General features: G+C 55.1%; 1 protein-coding gene across 1 annotated transcript in view; it reads left to right on the top strand.

Annotated features, from left to right (window-relative positions):
* KIRREL3 (kirre like nephrin family adhesion molecule 3) overlaps positions 1-19,899 on the top strand; it is a 493,013-nt gene that overhangs the window by 445,155 nt on the left and 27,959 nt on the right. The window contains exons 5-6 of the mRNA XM_049654577.1: positions 5,503-5,660; positions 15,049-15,199. Of these exons, the coding sequence (XP_049510534.1) occupies positions 5,503-5,660; positions 15,049-15,199 (309 nt within the window). The remainder of the gene's footprint in view (positions 1-5,502; positions 5,661-15,048; positions 15,200-19,899) is intronic.

Raw genomic sequence — 19,899 nt, forward strand, 5'->3', positions numbered from 1 at the left:
GGGGCTGAAGCCCATCCAGGTCCCTTGGGGCTGAACACCAATGCCTAAAAACAAAGAAGAGCAGTGTCAGCAGCAAACCTCATCCTGCTCTCAGCCAAGTGTCTCTAATCTGTCACCATGCTTAGCCCACAGCCTTCTCCCCAGCCTATGATCCAAATTGGGCTGGTGTCCCTCCTCCACCAGAAGGCATGGTGCTACCTCGAAACAGGCTGAGAACCACCCCCGCTCCCACCCCCAAGCCATTCCAGCCCACGCTGCCCTCTCCAGAAATGACAGGAAGCAGCTAGTCCCCCAGCGTCACAGCATAGAGTTTCTGCACTGCTGTCCCAGGGAGGGCTAGCAGGCTCCCCCTTTTTGCTACCCACCCCCCCAACACTCACTCATCCACCGTCCCCAACTCTACCCCACCACACACACACACACACGCGCGCGCACACACACAGAGTGTAAAAAGTGTTGACCCCAAAAGTCAATGCCCATGACAGACCTCCCACCCAGCAATCTTCAGTTTATTAACTCAACAAATTCTTGAGCTCCTACCATATGCCAGGCACTGATCCAGACACGGAACTACTGCAATGACCAGGACAGATAAGGTCTTTCTTTGGTGTCAGGAAGCCTCCTTTGTAATACGGGAAGACAGATAATAAACGAACCTGGCGATAAGGAAAATAAAGTGGGGGGATCTAACAGAGAATAACGGAGGGGCTATTGTACAGGGTAGCCAGGCCCCGCTGAGGAGATGACATTTAAGCTGTGTCCTCACTGACAGGAAGAAGCCAGCAAGACAAGGATACAGAAAAGAGATTCCAGAGAAGAGCAAGGGCAAGGCCTGGGCCAGGGGTGAGCTTGGCTTGTTCGGCAAACAGGAAGGCGGTGGGCAGGGTAGAGTGGGTGAGGGGGTGGTGGAAGGAAGTCAGCCGCAGATGCAGCCCAGGGCTGAAGGTGCAGGTGCTTGTAGGCAACAGAGACGAGTTCAAACTATGTTCTAGGTAAAGTATGAGCCACTGGCAGGTTTGAAACTGAGCAGGGACCCAACCGGATTCATGTTTTTAATAGAACGCTTGTGGAGAATGCACTGCGTGTGAGTTGAACGAGACCCAGAGCTGCCCTCCTTAGCTTAGCGTCTGCGAGGTGCTCTGCCATGCCGTTGGGGGCAGGAAGGTGGCCTGGCTGACCTCCCACTCTTCCTTCTCCAGCAACCACTGGGCAGAATAACCCTCTGTGTCCCTGCTGCCGGCCTCTGTCGGCTGACAGGCCCCATCTGGGCTGACGGAGCCTCTGAGGAATCCCAGAAGCGTGGTCAGGGGCCTACTTAGTTGACCAACTGGACTTGGGAGGAAACCCCTGGCACCAAAGGCATCTTCCCAGCCAGTTCTGGTAAGGTTGGCCAACTGAGCAAACCAAGACCAATGAGCCAAATGAGCTTCATGCTGTATAGTCACTGGGCAGGGGCAGTGAGCACTTCCAGAACAGGGCAGAAACCCTCTGACCCCAGCTCCACTTTGCCCTCTGTCCAGCTGGTGGCCTGTGGGAAGAACAGCCAGATGGTCACCCGGAGCCTATGCTCTAGTCCAGGAGCTCAAGGCCTTCTGATCGCAGGATCCCTTCTTAGAGTTAGTTGTGGGGCTGGCTGGTGCTTCCTCAGCTTTTAGCTGTGGCTTTTAGGCACAGAATCTCTTGTTCCCTAAGACGGTATAAAGAGCCTCAGGTATGTAAAACGGATCAAAGCTTCACCTCGCTGGTGGGGCCAAGAGGCACTTCCCAAGCCCAAGTCCATGCTTCTTTGCCCTCATTCACCGATAACTTTGGGCAGCACTTGTGCTCTCTGACCTCAGTTTCCTCCTCTGTCATCGCGGAACTCAGCCGTGTCTCCTTGCAGCACCTTGCCACACAAGCCCCCTTGTCCTTCGCAGCAGAGCTCCGAGAAAAGTCCTCAAGGGCCCCCTCCGCGCAGCGAGAGACACGGGTGCCCCATGTTGCCCACCCACATGTGTGGCACAGTTTGCAGGGCAGAGCAAGAGGGGAGACCACCCCCCCCCCCAGCCGCCTGCCCCAATCCTGGACGCTAGGAGAGCAAAGTGCGTGGGCCAAGCAGCCCTACAGTGGTAAGGCTGGAATTGGCATGATCCGTTCCTTCCACAAGCAGCGCCCAGGAGCCAGCCCTTGAGGCAGGGTTGTGCCCCTCCTCGGGCCAACATCCAGCTCTGGGGACCGGCTCTGCTTGGGGTGCACTCGGGCCTTCCTCGGGCCTCAGTCACCCAACAGTTAACGCGTTTCTTCTTGACTGACAACCAGCATAACACCAAAACAGTCAACTATTTTTATCTCCGGATTAATCACAAAAGGCTAACGCTTCCACCTTCCCTGTGATTAAAAATTAGGAGACCAAACTCTATAGTGGTTCAGGATAATAACCAATCCTGTGAGGGCAAGGTATGAATAATGCATCTCCAGGCTTGGGCGGCTGGCGCCTTCCCCCCCCCCCCCCCCCCCCCCCCCCTGGGCCCCAGTCCCAGCTCCAGGACCCGGGCCTGAATGGAGACGTAATGAGTCGCCCCCTTCCATCGAAGCAACAGCTGCCAAGAACGACTGTTGATTTCTATTCAGCCTCGTGGCCCCCAAACATCCTCCCTCCTCACCCACTCCCACCCCCACACCCCAGCCCCATCCGCACCCCCTCCTACCCCATCTGGTGTGCAGCGAGGCGAAGGCCAATCAATAATGCATAGCTACATGAATAACCGCATGATAACCACTTATTTGGGAAGATATAATCAGGACCCATTCTGCGGCTGGGGGTGTGTGTGTGTGCATGTGTGTGTGTGTGTGCGCGCCTGGGTACTCACAAAACAGGGTCCTCCTCCCCCCTCCCCTCCTCTGCACGCCCTCTAATCCAATATTCCAGAACACAGCACTAGGCGGCAAGAAGGAAGCCTGGCCCCTCACTGTATTTGGTTTCAAGAAAGCCCTCCTCAGGCACCATGCTGTGATCACAATGTGCTGTGCACCTGAGCAAAGGCCCAGAGACCGTGAGTTCTCAAACTTGGTCACGCACCAGAATCATCCGGGGAGTTGTAAAAACTCCTGGTGCTTAGGGTCCACCTCCAGAGATTGGGACTGCCAACAGGATTTTTTAAAACTGCCCCCGGAAGATTATAATATGCAACCAAGGTTGAGAACCACTGCCTTGGATTCAAGAAATGTCAGCGCCACAGAGAACTTTCCAGATCTCCTGTTGTCCTTTCATATGTTGTATCTGGTGAAATAAAGCCACCAGGAGGGACAAGCTTCCCCAATTTACCCTCTGATTTAGGGCACTCACCACAAGACCACACCAGTTGGCTCTTCACTGGGGAACCCACAGAGACAAGGATGGCCAGGTGTTTCTTCTATTCCCAGAGCTTCCAATGGTTCTTTCCATCTCCCCTGGCTCTCCCCAAGCTCAGCCAGAGCACTCCATCTTGGGCACCTAATGGAGAGATAGCTGCCACCACAGAAGAAAGCCCCAGCCCAGCCCTCCCGCCCAGCCCGTTGCATAGAGACAAAATTCCCCTCATCGGCAACTGTCACACCCACCCCCCATTTGTGGAAAGCCCCCATCAGCCTCCCTTTTGCTCTCTAGCCACCCCAGCACCAAGGAGGCCTCTGGCACTGATGAGGGAGTTTGGGGTGGGCAGGGGGTGGGGGGTTGTCATCATCCAGCCCACAGCCAACATCTGCCTAAGCCCCAAGCCCCCTGGGGAGGCCAGGCCGGGTTGGATGAGGCCAACTTCCTCCCTGGGCCAGGATCTCGGGTGGAGTTCTGGGGCTGATGATAGCGTCTTGTAAGCCCTGATGGTTTGTTTTTCCTCAGAAAATGGAAACTTGGGGGTTGGCACACACTGGGCTATAGTAATGAACCGCGCCTCCTCCGAGGCCAGGAAGGAACAGGGCAGGGCCACTAGTGGAAGGTGTGCAGCTTTGGGTGTTTACCTGGAGTTTTCCTGAGGAGCCTGCATGCACCAGGAGAGTGGCAGATGGGGGGAGGCCCCAGGCAGGGGAGGGAAGCCAGGCAGGTTGTGGGAACTGTGCCCTGAGGGGCAAAGGCTGGACAGCACAGCCTGCTAGGTCAGAACTGGCCCGGCCCTGCTCTCTGGCTCTGCTGCGTCTGTCTTCTCTGAGCCCATAGTGCAGAAACTTATACAGGACCTGGGTGGAAGGATAGACTTTCCCTGGCAACTGGGCAAAGAAGGTCTTTTGTGCTGGGACCCCATCTCATCACCCAGTCTCCTCTTCATTCGTTCACCGAGCAAACGCGCGGTTCAGCCCTCCCCAGGCCTCCGGCACTGACCCACCCAGCCATTCCCTGGGGGAGGGAGACCAGAGATTCATCAGGTGGTCTCCAGGGAGACCTTCCCCTTCTGTGGTTTGTCCAGGGAGGAGAGTCAGGAAGCTGCAGAGGCCTGAGACCCTCCCTGCGTCCATAAGCACGAACATAAGAAGAGGCTCTGTAACCTGAGGCCAGTCACTTAACTTCTCTGGGCCTCCTCTCCAAGTGATGGTCATCTATCATCATAACTGCCCATCCTACATCCCATGGTCACCATGGGGATCACAGGGGGTGACTCCAAGGGACTTGGCAAATGTTTATGGAGTTTATGCCACCAGGCACTGGGCCCTGAGCGGGGCAGGGTGGGAGCCTCAGCCCCTGCCGTGGATGTCCTGCCCCTGCGGCACTCCCATCTCGAGAGCCACAAGTCTCTGGCCACCCTGTGATGAACTGCAGCGGGAGAAGTGGGCAGCAGAGATCCCCGACTCTGGGATGAGGCCGTTGGAGCCACTCTGGAAGAATCCGGCACTCAGGAGATGCCAGGGGTCACACAGCCGTCTGAAACACTGACTCAGCCTTCCGAGGAGTCCCCTCACCTGTCACCTGCCCCCCTGCAAGGGAAGGGGCTGGCTGGGAGCTGCAGGTGTCAGAGGACCTGGGTGGCATCCCTGGCTCTGGCGCTGATGCTGCTCATTCCCCGAGCGACCTTGAGCAAGTCATTTAATCCTGCTGGGCCTCGATTTCCGGATCCGTGTAATTGGGATAATAATAATGTTTACTTTGCAAGACTATTGTAAGGATTAAATCAGACAACAGATGTGCCAGTGCTTTGTTTAAGAGAGAGAGAAGTTAAAAAGAAAAAAAGTACAGATAGTATCTAGGCAGCGGCGCTTTGCTTCCCGATCTGTGAAACGAGGCTAATGATGCCTGCCCTGTCCCCTCACAGGCGCGTCGTGAGCTTCGGATGAGATGATGGCATGAACATTGCAAATAAACATGCAGTGCATATGTCAGAGATTACTGCTGTTGTTGCTATTATTGTTAGAATACAAGGGGATTATACATTTTATTAAAGTATGATAATTATTGTTTGTCGGCGGCTCCATAAAATCCGCCCAGCCCAGAGCCTGCCAGCCCTGCCGGAGGCCAAGGGTGCCCTCAGCCTGACCTCTCTGCTCCTCTCCCCGCAGTGCCGCCCGATGACCCGGTCATCCTGGGGGGCCCTGTGATCAGCCTGAGGGCGGGGGACCCACTCAACCTCACCTGCCACGCAGACAACGCCAAGCCTGCGGCCTCCATCATCTGGTTGCGGAAGGGAGAGGTCATCAATGGGGCCACCTACTCCAAGGTGAGGCCTGGGGGCAGGAGGAAGGGCGGGGCTTCGTGGGGATGGGGCGGGGCCGCGTGAGGATGGGGCGGGGCCTCGTGAGCGTGGGGCGGGGCTGCGTGGGGAGAGCCACCACTCCCCAACTCTATCCCTCTTGCTCCCTCTGTGTGTGCTTTTTGTCTCTCATTCTTTGCTACCTCTCTGTGTCTTTCTTTTTCTCTCGCGCTCTGTGTCACTTTTTCCCTCTCGTGCTGTGTTTCTATTTATCTGACCTTTTCTGTTTCCCCGACTGTGTAACTCTGCCTTCTCTTCTTTCCTGGGGTAATTACTGGGCTCGGCCAAGACCCTACGAATAGAGTATGGTCGGAGGAGGAGACTCAGGGGCAGAAGTGGCCAGGGCCTAGGGTTGCCAGATAAAATACAGGACACCCAGTTCCATTTGAATTTCAGTATAAGTATATCCCAAATATCACATGGGGCATCATTATGCACCATACTAATCTAAAACAATTATTCATTGTGTTTCTGCAATTCAGATTTAACTGAGTGTCCTGTATTTTTATTTGCTAAATCTGGCCACCTTTCCAGGGCTACGGGGTAAGGCTGTTAAGTTCTCCCCGGCCCCAGATGCACCTGACTCAGGGGCCAGGGAAGGCTGGAATCCAACCCATACTCCCTTACCTTGCCCTGCACCCTGCTCTACCTACCTGCAGGGGTGCCTTTCTGTCATTCACATGAGGTACCATGAACTGGAAATGCCCTGAACTCACCCCTGTATTAGTTAGGTTTTTTTATTGTCTATATTTTTTGATGCTTTGACATCTCAAAGCCTTGCAGATGAGGAGGGACTTTCACTCCCAGGGTTAGCTAATTCCTGGAGACAGCAACCAAGGTGCTGAGAACAGGCCTTTGCTGGGCCAACCTAACAATCCCGCATCCGTACCCACACCTCGTCCTTTATCAGGCTGGCAGTCCCAGGTGCGAATCCTCCTATCCTAAATCCTCAGGGCTGGGTCCTGGGTAACTAAAGATCACTCCTAGGGCCTAGAGCCTGTGGAAATTGTTCAGACCACCCAATCCCAAACTCTTTCATATGCCCACGCTGCCTTGTCCGTTCTTTCCCACAAAACTGCAATAAAGACTTGCACCGTATTTTCCCCTCGCTCCCTCTGTCTCCTGACCAACCCTTCCGCCCTCCGTGGAGCCGCAAGCGAAACTGTGAGGAACAAACTACCTTCTTCATGGCAGTCATCTCCTGAGCTGCCGGCCTCACCCCTACCTGAATAAAAATAAAATCCCAGGGACATGTTAAAGCAGCTTCCACCAAACTCCAGTCAAGGAAAATTGTAAATAGCGTCCTAGACTGCATTTATATACCACAGAGCCTTTAAAGATGAACAGGACTGTAGAGGAGGGCCGGTCCAGTTCCCTTGATCCGCAGGTAGAAAACCGAGGCCTGACAAGAGAAGTGACTGCCCTTCTCAGTTGGTGAGTGGCTGGAAGGACAGTCTCATGGTGCCCAGGGCTTCACTCCTTCCTGTGTTCCTCTCAGTACTGCCTCAGACAGATGGGCGGCTGCTGAGAGGTTGTGTCAGGCCCCGGGGCCAGCCAACACGCCCTGGCTCTGAAACTAGAGGTCTCTCCTTTCCCTGTGGCTCTCTCTGGCCTCAGAAAGTGGGGAGATGCATATGACCTATTCCCCACTCCCACCCAACCACCAGCTCCACTCCCTGGGTCTTGAAAAGATAAGCAAGGGGGTGCCTGGGTGGCCCAGTCAGTTAAGCGTCCGACTTCGGCTCAGGTCATGATCTCGAGGTTTGTGAGTTCGAGCCCCACATGGGGCTCTGTGCTGACAGCTCAGAGCCTGGAGCCTGTTTCGGATTCTGTGTCTCCCTCTCTCTCTGCCCCTGCCCCGCTCAAGCTCCGTCTCTCTCTCTCAAACATAAATAAACATTAAAAAAATTTTCTTTTAAAAAGAAAATAGAAGCAAGGCTTTCACCATCAGTGGAGGGTATGAGGCAGGACTGATGCTTCTCTGAGGGTGTGTCCTTCCTATCCAAAGCTGACCACCCCATCAAGGCCTCATGCGGAACCTGGTGCCAGAACCCAGGACAAATGCCTTCCCTTGGGCATAAGTCCACCCAGGGGGAAGCTGCCCATTGAGAAATAAATCCCTCACCCATGTCCTGGGCTGGAGTCACTCTGTTGTGTTATGAAATACAAAAATACAGCACAGGGAGTATATCACCCACATAAGGATGAAAAGGAAGGTAAGGGGTGTTCCTTCCTACCTGGGCATCTGTCCATTCCCTCTCTGAAGTTGGGCCAGCCTGGCCCCTGCCAAGGTTTACTTCCTGCAGAGGACACGCCCCCATGGTAAAGAGAAAGGTCAGAGTCACCTTGCTGAACCTGTCCAGGGGCCGCCCTTGCCCCCAGCATGTTGCCCTCATGATGTGGATTCGGCCCCGCTGAGAGTATGGAACCATGCTACAGCTGACCAGAGCAGGGAGGCTCGCTCACCCTCTGTCCCACCCAACCCTGTTCACACTCCCGCAGGCCTATGGCCCGTGTGACAGCACCAGGCAGCGAGGGGCCAGGATTCCAGACCCTGCTCTGTGAACCTCAGGAGAGTCATTCCTTGGGCATCAGTTTCCTCTCCCATAAAACAAAGGGGTTGGATCAGACCCTCTGTGTTAGTAGGCTTGGGCCGCATAGCAAAATACCACAGACCAGTGGCTTAAACAATAGGCATTTGTTTCTCACAGGTCTGGAGGCTGGAAGTCCAAGATCAAGGTGCCAGCTCTGGTGACTTCTCTTTTCCTGGAAGACAGCACGTTCTCTCTGTGTCTTCACATGGCCTTTCCTCTGTGTGTGCAGAGAGAGGCAGATCTCTGGTGTCTCTTCCTCTCCTTATAAGGACACCAGTCCTCTTGGATCAGGCCCCCACCCTTATGACTTCATTTAACCTCTGTTACCTCCTTAAAGTCCCCATAGTCTCATGTAGTCACATTGGGGGTCAGGGCTTCTCCATATGAATTCTGGACAGGGGGACAGACCCGTCCATAACAGGTGCCTGCCGGCTCTGACAAGGTATAAACCTACAACTTGGAGCTCACGGAGAGGGGGGATGATCCAGCAGTGTTCACATGGAACCAGCTCTATGGGCTATCAGGCCCCACCCCTCTGCCTCCCCGCTTCTTCCGGGATTGCAAGGACCATTAACACAGGCACTGCCGACGTCCGGAAGGCAGAGCAGCCCCAGACAAGCTATGCATGAGGGGCCAGGGCCATGAGCAGCTGAAACAGACAGGGACAGAGAGAGAGATTGAGAGAGCACACAAGAGCACACACAGCCAAGCTGTGTCCAGAGTCCACAGAAAAGACCCCCCGGGGACAGCCCTGATGGCCCTGAGTTCTCAAGCCCTCGGTATGTGTCACATAGTGGTGGGTCAGCCCCTGGGCCCGGGAGCTGGGCAGCCTCACTTTGAATCCAGCCTCCACCACCTTCCGGCTGCCTAACCTTGCCGTGCCTCGGCATCCCCATCTATACAGTGGGACCCAGAACGGCACCTGCCTCAAAGGATACCTGTGAGGCTTGAATGAGAACCCTGCCTGGGCCCTCCCTTGATCCTCACAGGCCCCGGGGTTCGCCCTGCTGTCCACTTTCCTAGATGAGAATGCCCACGTCACGGTCGGGCTCTGTCACATATTATGGTAATTTAATCTCTCTGCCTCAGTTTCCCCAGCTCCAAAACAAGATGACATTAACCATGGACGCCCGTGAGGATGGCTGAGACACGGAAAAGGAATTATGCATTGAAAGCACCTGGCATACAGTCAGAGCGTCGGTCGTGTTAGTCCCTCCCCTCAGAGCTCTGCCTCACTTACCCCACTTCTCCCTCCTCAGAGGTCACACAGCAGTCCTGGTTTCATGGAACCTTCTTTCTGCTGTCCAGCAGGGAAGCAGGGGAGGATGAGCTGGTAGGATGGAGGGCAGCACTACTGAGGATGCCAGGCCCCTTGACCTGGGAGGTCAGTCAGGAAAAAGAAGCACCCTCTGGCCCACCACCCACCCCCCAGCATAGGCTGCGGTGCCTCTCCCTAAACATGCTGTCACCAGAGCCCTCCTGGCCCGGTCGCTTGGGTGCATGCCTGGGACTCTGGCAGGTGTCTGGCTGGGGCAGCATGGGAGCTGGTGGCAAGGCTTCACTCCAAGTCCTCTCCGACTGGACGTCCAGCCTCAAGCTGCCTTCTCTGGGCCTGGCACCAGAGTGGAGGCCACATGGCATTCATCTGGAAAGCCAGCAGATTCACAAACCAGGGGAGGCACGACAGGTTAGGGAAAAGGGGGGAAGACGAGCCGGGCTGAGCCCAGAGACAAATCTTCCTGGAGAGCCAGCTTCTTGCTCCATCTGTTACCTCCCCAACAACTGCCAGGTGGCAGGACGCAGCCTTGACCCTGATGGGGGAGGGGGAGCCGGAAGGAAGGTTGTTTGGTCTTAGGACCCTCGAGTCATGTATGTATCTACCTTGAAGCCCCTTATTCTCCAGCCCTACCTCTCTGCTCCCTCCAGCTTTGGGCTGCTGCCTGCCCAGGGGCCACCCACCCACCATCAGGACCAGGAGCCTCCTTAGGGCCCCTGCTAAGAGGGACCCTGGAAGAACACTCCTTAAGGCCCTCACTGGGACCCAGCTCCCTCCATGAGCCCCCTCCACTGTGCCTTCTCTCCCCACTAGTCACCCCGGCTCTGCCCTCCACCCCCTCTGTTTATCTTAAGGGCCTAGAGTCTCTACCCAGGGTGGCAGTTGCCTGTCATCTGGGCCTCCTTTGTGAAGGGCATCCATTCTCAACCAGGGCACAAGACTGGTGGGGTCCCTGAGGATGCAGGGTCTGGGGAAAATGGCACTGTGGTTCTCCACCTTTCCTTACAGCCCTCATTCAAGCCATGTGACCACAGGCCATAATGGATCCCCCAGGCAACTATAAAAAGGGGAAAGCAGAGAGTAGATTTAAAAAAAGGAAACGGCAGGTGGGGGAGGTGAGTGAAGAAGGGAGAAGAGAGGAGGCCTTGTTGCCAGGCAATCAGGCCTCACTCAAGGGCTTTCCAGTCTGTTTGCATATCAATGAGCTTTCCCAGATTTAGCACCAGGGATGGGGCACCCACCCCCTGCATTCCCTCCAAATCTCGAACATCCACCCCTCCCCACCTGTGGTTCCCACCCAGACATCACCAGGCCTCCCATCTCTTGGGGTGCAGCCCGGCTCTCCACTGCCCAGCTGAGGCCCTGGGGGCTTTGGAAAGAGCAGAGCGGCCACTGCTGGACGACTGCACACAGGAAGCGCTCTGTCCCCCCAGCCCCACCTCCAGGTCACTGCCAGTTGAATGCCAAGTGCCTGCCCTCAGGGATGGCGCAATGGGGCTGGGTACACAGGAAGCTGCAAGGGGCAGGCAGGGTAAGCGGCGCCTCACACAACCGCTGGGACAGTCTCGAAAGTTCCTTGGAAGTCCCTAGTGGATGGAGGCCAATGGACACAGAGGAGTGGAAGCCCACCCATGAAGGTTTCTGCTCTGACACTCCTGTGCACCTGCCTCTGCTCCATATCTACATACATGGGTGGGCTGGGTCCCGGTAGAGCCTTGGGAGCTGCCATCAGGGTCCCATGAGCCAGGCTGAGTGACTCTGAGGTTGGGGGTTAGCAGCACACTTCTGCCCACCAAGCTGGAGGGAGGGCTGCCCCAGGTCTTAGAGGTGGTGGCCCCAGAAACAAAGTGACTTGCCATTAATCATCCACTTACACTCCCTGAGCTGATCTGCATCTTAATGAAAGTTTCTGGAGCAGAAGCTGGGAGGCTGGGGCCCAATGTGTGTCCCCAGAGTCAAGTTCAGTGAAGGGAAGACAGGGAGAAGGAGCCTGGAGGGGAGGGGAAGCAGGCTGTGACAAGAACCAGCAAATGATAGAATGTTCCACCTGGCCTGTACCTTCAAGGCCACAAAATCCAAAGGCTTCATTTGCATGTGAGAAAAGGGGAGAGTGGGGAGATCTGTGAGAGGGAAATGTAGGAAAAGAGAGAAAAGAGAAAGAAGAGGAGAGAAGATAAGGAAGACAGGAGGAAGGAAGGAAAACTAGGTTGAGAATTGGGACTGAGGCCAAGCACTGCCTGCGGAGCAGACAGGCCACCAGGCCAGACGGGGCTCGGCTTTACACCTGCAGGTCGGCCCACCAGCCTGGCCCTCCCCAGGAGCACCCTACTCCATTGCCTGCACACTGGCGCTCCTCTGCCCAGGGTCTGGATCCCAAGGAGCTGGAGCTCAGGGTGAGATGCTCAGAGCCTCTCCCAAGGGGGCGCCAACTTCCCGGCCCTGCCTTCCTCTCGCTCTCCCCTTGGTTAATGAACACGGCTCCCTTTTCTCTAATTAGCTGGAACAAACAACTTGAACCAGAATTTTTAGTTCCCAGAAAAGCACATGCCCGGACACAGTAAATATGTCATTAATCATCATTCTGAGGCACAGGAGCACCCTGGGTACTGGGAGGAAGGGAAGCAGTCAGAGGGCCTAATTAGGAGCTCAGGCCTCCCCGCTCCCCTCCCGCCAGCACCCCGGCAGCCCTGTTCCTTTCCACCAGGCAGAGAGCAGATCAATTGGAGAGGTTCCCGGCAGAGTCAAACTTAATGTAAATGTTCTTGTTAGCACAAGGGTAAAAGTAAAGGAAAGGGGATGAGGAAGAACAATACCCACCTCTTTCCCCTCTCCCCCCCTCCCTCCACCCTACCCCAGGTCTTATTTCCATCCAGGAAATTGTTCTTATTATTGCTTTGCTATTTATAGACACATGAAGTCTGCTGAAGAGTCCGGAACCGTTACTGTGGTGAGGCCACAGCTCCCTCTTCTCTGACTTGGCTTGGGGCTAAACCGCTCTCCCCTCACCCCTGTTTGGCTGGCCTCCAGTTTAGCGCCCTGGCCCTGAGGCTGATCTACAGATCCTTATCCCACTGACTTATCCCACACCCACCCCTTGGCTTGCTGGGGCTGACCACATCACTCCCCCCGGCCCTGGCCCAGTTCCAGAACCCCTCTGCCCAGGGCTGAGGCCCAGGAAAGAATGTATGGTGAGGCCTCAAGCCACGGGAGCCTGCCCAGGCCCAGGTAGTTCTAGAACATGCGAGAGAAATAGTCTGGACCACTGCCCTGCTCTGTGGATCTCTCTGGCATCAGGACCTGGCTTTGTCTAAAGCTGGATATGCTGTTCTAGACAGAGGCTCATGTCATGTTCTCCTGGTGTTGGAGGCTACAGGCTTTGCCCCATGCTGAGAAGGACCCCCAGAACTGAGGACCCAGAGAGCAGGTTCCAGCTGCCTATGTGCTGTTAAACAACAAAAATTCAGCTAAGTAAATGTAAAGATCTAATTGGCTTTAGTAAATGATTCATAAATCGGGAGGCATCTCATCTAGGAACTAGAAAGTTCCAAGGAGGTCTACAAAATGGAAGGTTTTTAAAGGGAGAGAAGGGGCAGAATAAAAGGAAATTATAATCAAAGAATGAATTATTTCAGGCAAGTTCACTCTTAGGGGTAACAGAGGGATGACCTCCTCCTGCTAACCAAGAATTTCTAGGTTGGCTGGTGAAATGTCACATTCCGGCAGGGCTGGGGTTTGAAACTGCATTAGGTTAGGTGTGAAGTCCTTGCTGATGTGGGGCCCTTAACATAAGTAACTACATTTTGGGCCTGCTTTCTCCTTTTCAACACTGCTGAGTAGCTCAATGAACGTAAAGTGCTTAATCTCTCGAATTGTTCCCACCTTTAAGTGAAGATCATATTAACCACCATCTAGCTTTCAGGGAGCCGTGGTGTGAGAGTCCTGGACTCTGGGGGGTCACCATTCTCAAGTGCAAATCCCAGCCCTGCCTAGCAAGGCCCCGACTCACTTTGAACTAAGTTTTCTACTAAGTGGAGATAATGCTCCCTTCCTTGTGGGGTCCGGTGAGAACAGTGTCGCTGTTATCTTAAGGGAGGTTTTGAGAAGTAACGTCTATTCGTCTATCCCGTGGCCCTAAGCAAGCCAATATAAGATGGCGTCCAGCACCCTTCTCTGGAGGGGGTTAAGGAGCTTCCCAGGATCAGAAGTCTCTGAGTACCGAACAAGTCCAGTCCCACCTTGGAAGTGGCTCCCCTGCCTGACACAGCTCCCCAGCACCTTACCTTAGTGGATCACCGTGAGCTCAGGGTGCAGTGCGGGGCACCAAACTGATGGGGAGGTAGCCGGAAGGGGGCACAGCAATGATGGCGGAACTAGCTGCAGCATGAACCCCTGAAAACAAAGGGATGGAAGGCAGGAGGCCGAAAGGCTTTCAGGCTTTGCATTTGTTCCCAAGGACTGCCCTAACGAAGCACCTCAACTGATGCTTAAGACAACCAAAATGTATTGTCTCTGGGTTGTGGAGGCCAAAAAATCTGAAAGCAAGGTGTCAGCAGGCTGTGATCCCTCCAGGGAGAGTCCTTCCTTGCCTCTTCCACTCCCGGAGGCTCCCAGCGTTCCTTGGCTTGTGGCCACGTCATTCCGGGCTCTGCCCGTCTTCAGATGACCTTCCTTGTTTCTTTCTGTGTCCTCTCCTCTTCGTCTGAGGACATTAGTCATTGAATTTACCCTCTGCCCCAAATCCAGGATGATCTCAAGATCTTAACAAGTTCCCGATTACTTAGCTTATCTCTGAAGACGCTAATTCCAAATAAGTTGCCATTCTGAGGTTCGGTGAAGACATGGATTGGGGGGGTGGGGACGTTCTTCAGCCCCCTGTCGGACCCTCTTACTTTTCTCAACCCCAACTTGAAGGGTAAGTTCGGTGGAGCTGCGTGGGCTCTCCTGAGCTTACCTGTTTTCTCATCTGTCACGTGGAAGATAATGGCATCTGTCCTGCCTGTGATGGGTTGGGACTCTAATGAGGTCAGGAAGTGAAATGACTTGAAACGTTGGAAGGGTTCACATAGATAAAGCAATACCTGCATCCCCGCTCCAGCCCTGCCCTTACCCCCATGCCCCAACTGCACTGTCTGCCGCTGGGCACATTCTCAGTGCTACCTGCAAACCCAGAGGCTCCCCCCAACACCAGAGGACACCTGCAACCTGATTTCCTTTGGGCCCAGCCTGGTTTCTTTTACACTTTGGGGTATACAAGTCCAGGCTGATTGTCCCCACATGATAGAAGACCTAGTTTCTGTTTCCTTCTGCAGCCCAGTGCTCGAGTAATCCCCCAGCTCTCCACAGAGACTTGCACCCCTGGGTGTCCCGACCTGAGGGCTCCTTCTCCTTTCAGCAAGGCTGGAGCATGTCTTCCTGCCCAGGACATCGCCGCTGAGTGACATGTGGCCTTCTTTCCCTGCCCCCCCCTCCCCCCGCCCCACCCCAGACTCTGCTTCGGGACGGCAAGCGTGAGAGCATCGTGAGTACGCTCTTTGTCTCCCCCGGCGATGTGGAGAATGGACAGAGTATCGTGTGCCGAGCCACCAACAAAGCCATCCCCGGAGGGAAGGAGACTTCAGTCACCATCGACATCCAGCGTGAGTACTGACGCAGCCCACCCAGCCGGGCCAGGCCTGGGGCAGGAACCACCCGGCAGTCCCTGCCCAGAGCACGGACTGGGGGAAAACGCCAGGCCTGGATAACCAGCTCCCTAGAGCCACACGCCAGCTTCTTCTTGCCCCCTCTCTGGGGGGGTGTCCAGAGACAGGAAATGGGTCAGACAGCTCCCCGGACTGGCCGGGTTTGTATTTATGGGCACCCAAAGGTCTTGTCCTTCTTATTGTCACATGAAGTAACAACATCAGATGAGGATCTTTGGCAAATGACATGGTCAAGCCACATGTCCAAACCTGTATAAGTAGAACTTCTACATCAGTAAATATCTGAGTCAGTCTCCGGGCCTGCTTTCACCAGGGGGCCCCTTCTTGAAGAGGAAGCCAGAGCAGAGATACTGGGGGCCACAGGGTGTTCGGGGCCCCGGAGTGGGTGAGCAGCACATACCCTACAGAAGCTAGGGACCCACGGGCCCCTCTCGTGGAAGGGGCGGTCAGGGAGAGAAGAAGAGTGGTCATTCAGTCAGCCCACACTTTCCACGTATTATTTCATCTTTACAACAACCTTTTGGGTAGGTGTGACAGTGGTCCCTACGTGGGGACACCGAGGCACCCAGAGGTTGATCAGCTTGCCCAAGGCCACATAACTGTCAAACGCAGACAGCCTCGCTTTCCAGAGCCCGCACTGGTAACCCCTCCTCTACAGTTCCCCACAGCGGGCCCTCAGCGAGCGTCTGTCCTCACCATTAACGTTAACAGGATTGATGCGTTAAAACTCCCCCAGCATCCTATTCCAGAAGTCACCTAAAAAGACTCCTTAACAGTCTCCTAAAACCTCCCTAAAGTGCCTGTCAGCCCCAGAGAACAACCACAACAACAACAACAACAAAAATGTTCAACAAGGTGGTCCAGCGGCCTTCCTCCCAGTACTGGACTAGTTTAGGTCTGAGGTCTCAGCACTCAAAAGTTTACTTTTCTTCTCTTAAATCCCCCTCCCTGCCAGGGAGCGTGAGGCCACCATGTGCCGGGGGCTGTTTTGGTGCTACGTTAAGCACTACAGGCTGGCATTCATTTCCTTCTTATTATTTCATTCATTTTAAATCAAATTCATTTACAAACCTTTCCCAACAGCCTGGCTCATCTCAGCCTTCTGGATTCTGAGCTCCACCTGGCTCCGCAGGCAGGGATCTGGAGTCCGGAGGGGCAGGGCCCAGCGAGCCGAAGTCCTTACTCTGTCTAGAATCCTGGCAGCTGCCACTTAGATCCCAGAGGGCAGAGGAAACAGTTGTAACCCTCAGACAGGCTCGCTCTAGAGACTCAGACACAGCGGAGTTCTTGGAGAAGGCTTCATCTTCTCTGTCCTCACTGGCTAGTAACCCCTACTCCCTCATCACCACCAACTATTCTATTCCTCATTTAATGAGAGCCAAGAACAGTGGGGCTCTTGCCAGACCCAGGACCAGGCTGAGGGGAGGGAGCCGCTCACTCGGAGGATCCCGGATCCCGTGAATATGGGGCTGCCCTGAGGGGGCTGCCTGTCCTGCCCCAGCCCTGGCTGTCCACACCCACCAGCTTCTTCTGAGCAGCAGCTGTGGGCCCAGCTCTTGAGAAAAAGCAAAATACTCCGGGGATCAGGTGGTCCAGCATGCAAAAAGGCCCCACCACCGTGGGCTGTGCGGGCCTAAGCTTGTCACTTTATTCTGGGGATACCCGTTCCTTGTCCTGTGACCGAATGATGTCCAGAGTTTCTTCTTGCCCTTGGATTGACCGTGATCAGAGCTCTCTTCAGACACAAGCCAGATCTGGGAGGCATGTGGGTGGGGGACAAGAGACATCCAAGCCTCCCACTGCTGGGCTGCCGGTGTGCCCCCCGCCAAGCCCCAACCTGGTCAGGAGGCCCACGCCAGCTACGGAATCCGCACAAAAGGAGCCAGCCGGCAGCCCCCCACGGCAGCAGCCTGGCCCCGGCAGGGGGACACCTTGGCGGCAGCCACACTCCCCTCCAGGCCATTCTCCATCACACCAGGAGAAGCTCTCCTGTCAACAAGAAAGGCATCATCCTAATAGCCCACCAACTATTACTAATGCCCTCTAATGAGACGATCAATTCACCAGGACGCACAGGTGACAGTCTGCATCAGAGGAGGAGGACGCCAGCCTTGCCGGGTCTCTGCGCCCTGGCTGGCTGTCTTTCCAAGGACACCTCAGCCCCAGGAGGTGGGAAGCATCAGGAATGAGATCGGAGAGTGGCCGAGGACCCAGGTGCCCGGTTCCTAGGTGGGCCCCGTCTGAGGCAGGACAGGGAAGTGGTTAAGGCCACAGCATTCTTCCTCGTTTGAATTCTGGCTCCTGCCCCCTACTGAAGGATGTTGGCCTGGTTAGTTAACCCCTTTGTGCCTCAGTTTCCTCATCTGTATGTGGAAGTGGCAATGCTGACTTCATCTGGTGGCCGTGAGTATCAAATTAAGTCCTTCAGGTGGCGTTTGGAGCACAGGGCCAGGCACAGGGGGAGCACTCCCCGTGTGCGGTGCCCCTCCCAGCCCTGACAGGGGACAGGCCTCCATCCATTTGCGCCCTCTCCTAAGGTGCTTGCGTGGACCTGCCCAGCAAAAGCACGCGCTCCCTCCGCCACCTCCCCCAGACTCCTTCCTCCTCCATTTTTCCATTTGTTCGTTTAGTAAGCGTCCAGCTGTTTACCGTGGACACCATGGGCCGGATTAAAGCCGCCTTTGCAAACCTGCTCATTTTCTCAGTCAACCAAGAAGCATCCAAACTCAGCAAAAGCGCATTTGTTGTTTGTTTCCCTTGGTCTTTATATGTTACCCAACGGAAGACAAAACCCCCAGATTGAGTAATGGGAGAGAAAGCTTAACACCCCCAAAGTCTCGCTACATCTGGACGCTGCCATCCAGCTGCCAAGTTTCAAATGAATGTGCTATAAAATCACTGAGTCATGGAGTTTCTCTCTTTTCCACCCCCTCCTCGATGTAATGCTTCCCCTGAACACACACACACACACACACACGCACGCACGCGCGCACACACACGCACGCACACACTCGCGCACACAGGTTGCTGATGGAAACACTAACAGACTCTCAGCTGTAACATCTGTTCAATATGATCTCAGTTCCACCAGCTACATCAAAGCTGCCCTCCTGCAAGTTAATGCAACCGACATCACAAGTGGGATTAAAATCGTGTTTAATAGTTGGATATGACATACACTATTTATACCTCGGGAGCCTGCTAGACTCCTGAAAATTCATACCCTGCACATCCAGAGGAGAGGGGTGGACAGAGGGACACAGGCATCTCGGGGTCTGGGGTGGAGGTGCAGGTGAGACTAGCAAGTGTATAAGCCGCCTAGGGACCCGTTCTCTTGGGGCCCTTCAAGAAAGGGGGGAGGGTGCCGAGGATTTTGCAGAGGTAAGGAAGCTTCGGGAGAGAGGCACGCACAGGATGAGCTCAGCATGGCAGGTGTGCAATGGAGAAGGGGAACGGGCAGCAGGATGGGTCCCACAACAGGCATATGCTCCATTGCCCTGCTCCCCAGGACTCAAAACCCTATAAAGGACATCCAGGTGGGGAGAGGCCTCCTGGAACTACCCCCTCAAGTTCTGTGGCAGATAGCTTCTAGATTCTACCCAACTGGCACCATCGCTTCCTCAAATAAGAGTTGGATTGAGGGACTCCACTCTGCCTCCCAGGATTGGGTGGACATGGGCCAGCCATGCATTTGGTTCCAGATGGTGAGCACCAGATTCCTCTGCCTCAGAACATGCTTCTCGAATGCACAGCAAGATGCAAGCTCCTCCCTAGGTCTCCACATCTCTAGGGTGGGGCCATCAGAGCCCTGGGGTGCCCAGGTTAGCTGACTAGCCCTGCACAGAAAGAGGGCCCCTGACTGCCATGACGTAGGAAGCTGGCGGCCCTCAGCTTGGGTTGGGACAAGTGGCACGGAGCGGATGGGCAGCAGCTGGTAGACACTACAGGGTTCTGGGGGGTCTCAGCTCTCCTAGGGGGTGGGAGGAGAGCTCTCATGGCTAAGTCCCTGCCGCACTCGTCGCTACTTGAATTACGCTTTAGAGACCAAGACTGAGATCATTGAAATACCTGTCACTTCGCTTGTAATTCTCCATGAAATTCCTCCACTGCTGCAGTAGCAGATGCTCCCAGGATCGTGCTCAGCCTCCGGAACTGGGGGCTCATGTGGGGAGATCAGGGTCCCCAGAACAGTCAGCCACCTGCTGCTCAGGGACCTGAGTTCTCTCCCCACCACCCCCGCCCCTGCATCTCTCAAGCCGTCTGCAGATACCAGCACAGCCCTGCGGGCCACCTCCCTGGCCCCAGCTCTGTGCAGGGAGGCAGGACCCAGCTTGAGCACCGGCAGGAAAAAGCGGGGCCACAGGCTCAAATGATTCCCAGCTCTGCGGTGGGCTAGGCTCAGTTCCAGCAGGTGACTCTCTGAGGGTCTCAGAACCCCACCCGTGGTCTCAAACAGGCTCAAGCCAGGCCGGCTGGGGCCCTGCTCCCCTCGCGGTGCCCTTCACACGCGCCCTAGAGGGGTCAGCATTTTTCTCGATGGTCTCTGAGAAATCGCCTTCTTCTTTTCCTGAAAATAGGCTGGACTGAACCCCTAGGAAGCCCACATGCCCTTCTGGCAGTTTGCTGTCCTCCTGGGC

Source organism: Panthera uncia, chromosome D1 (assembly GCF_023721935.1).
Source record: "Panthera uncia isolate 11264 chromosome D1, Puncia_PCG_1.0, whole genome shotgun sequence".
Classification (NCBI taxonomy): domain Eukaryota; kingdom Metazoa; phylum Chordata; class Mammalia; order Carnivora; family Felidae; genus Panthera; species Panthera uncia.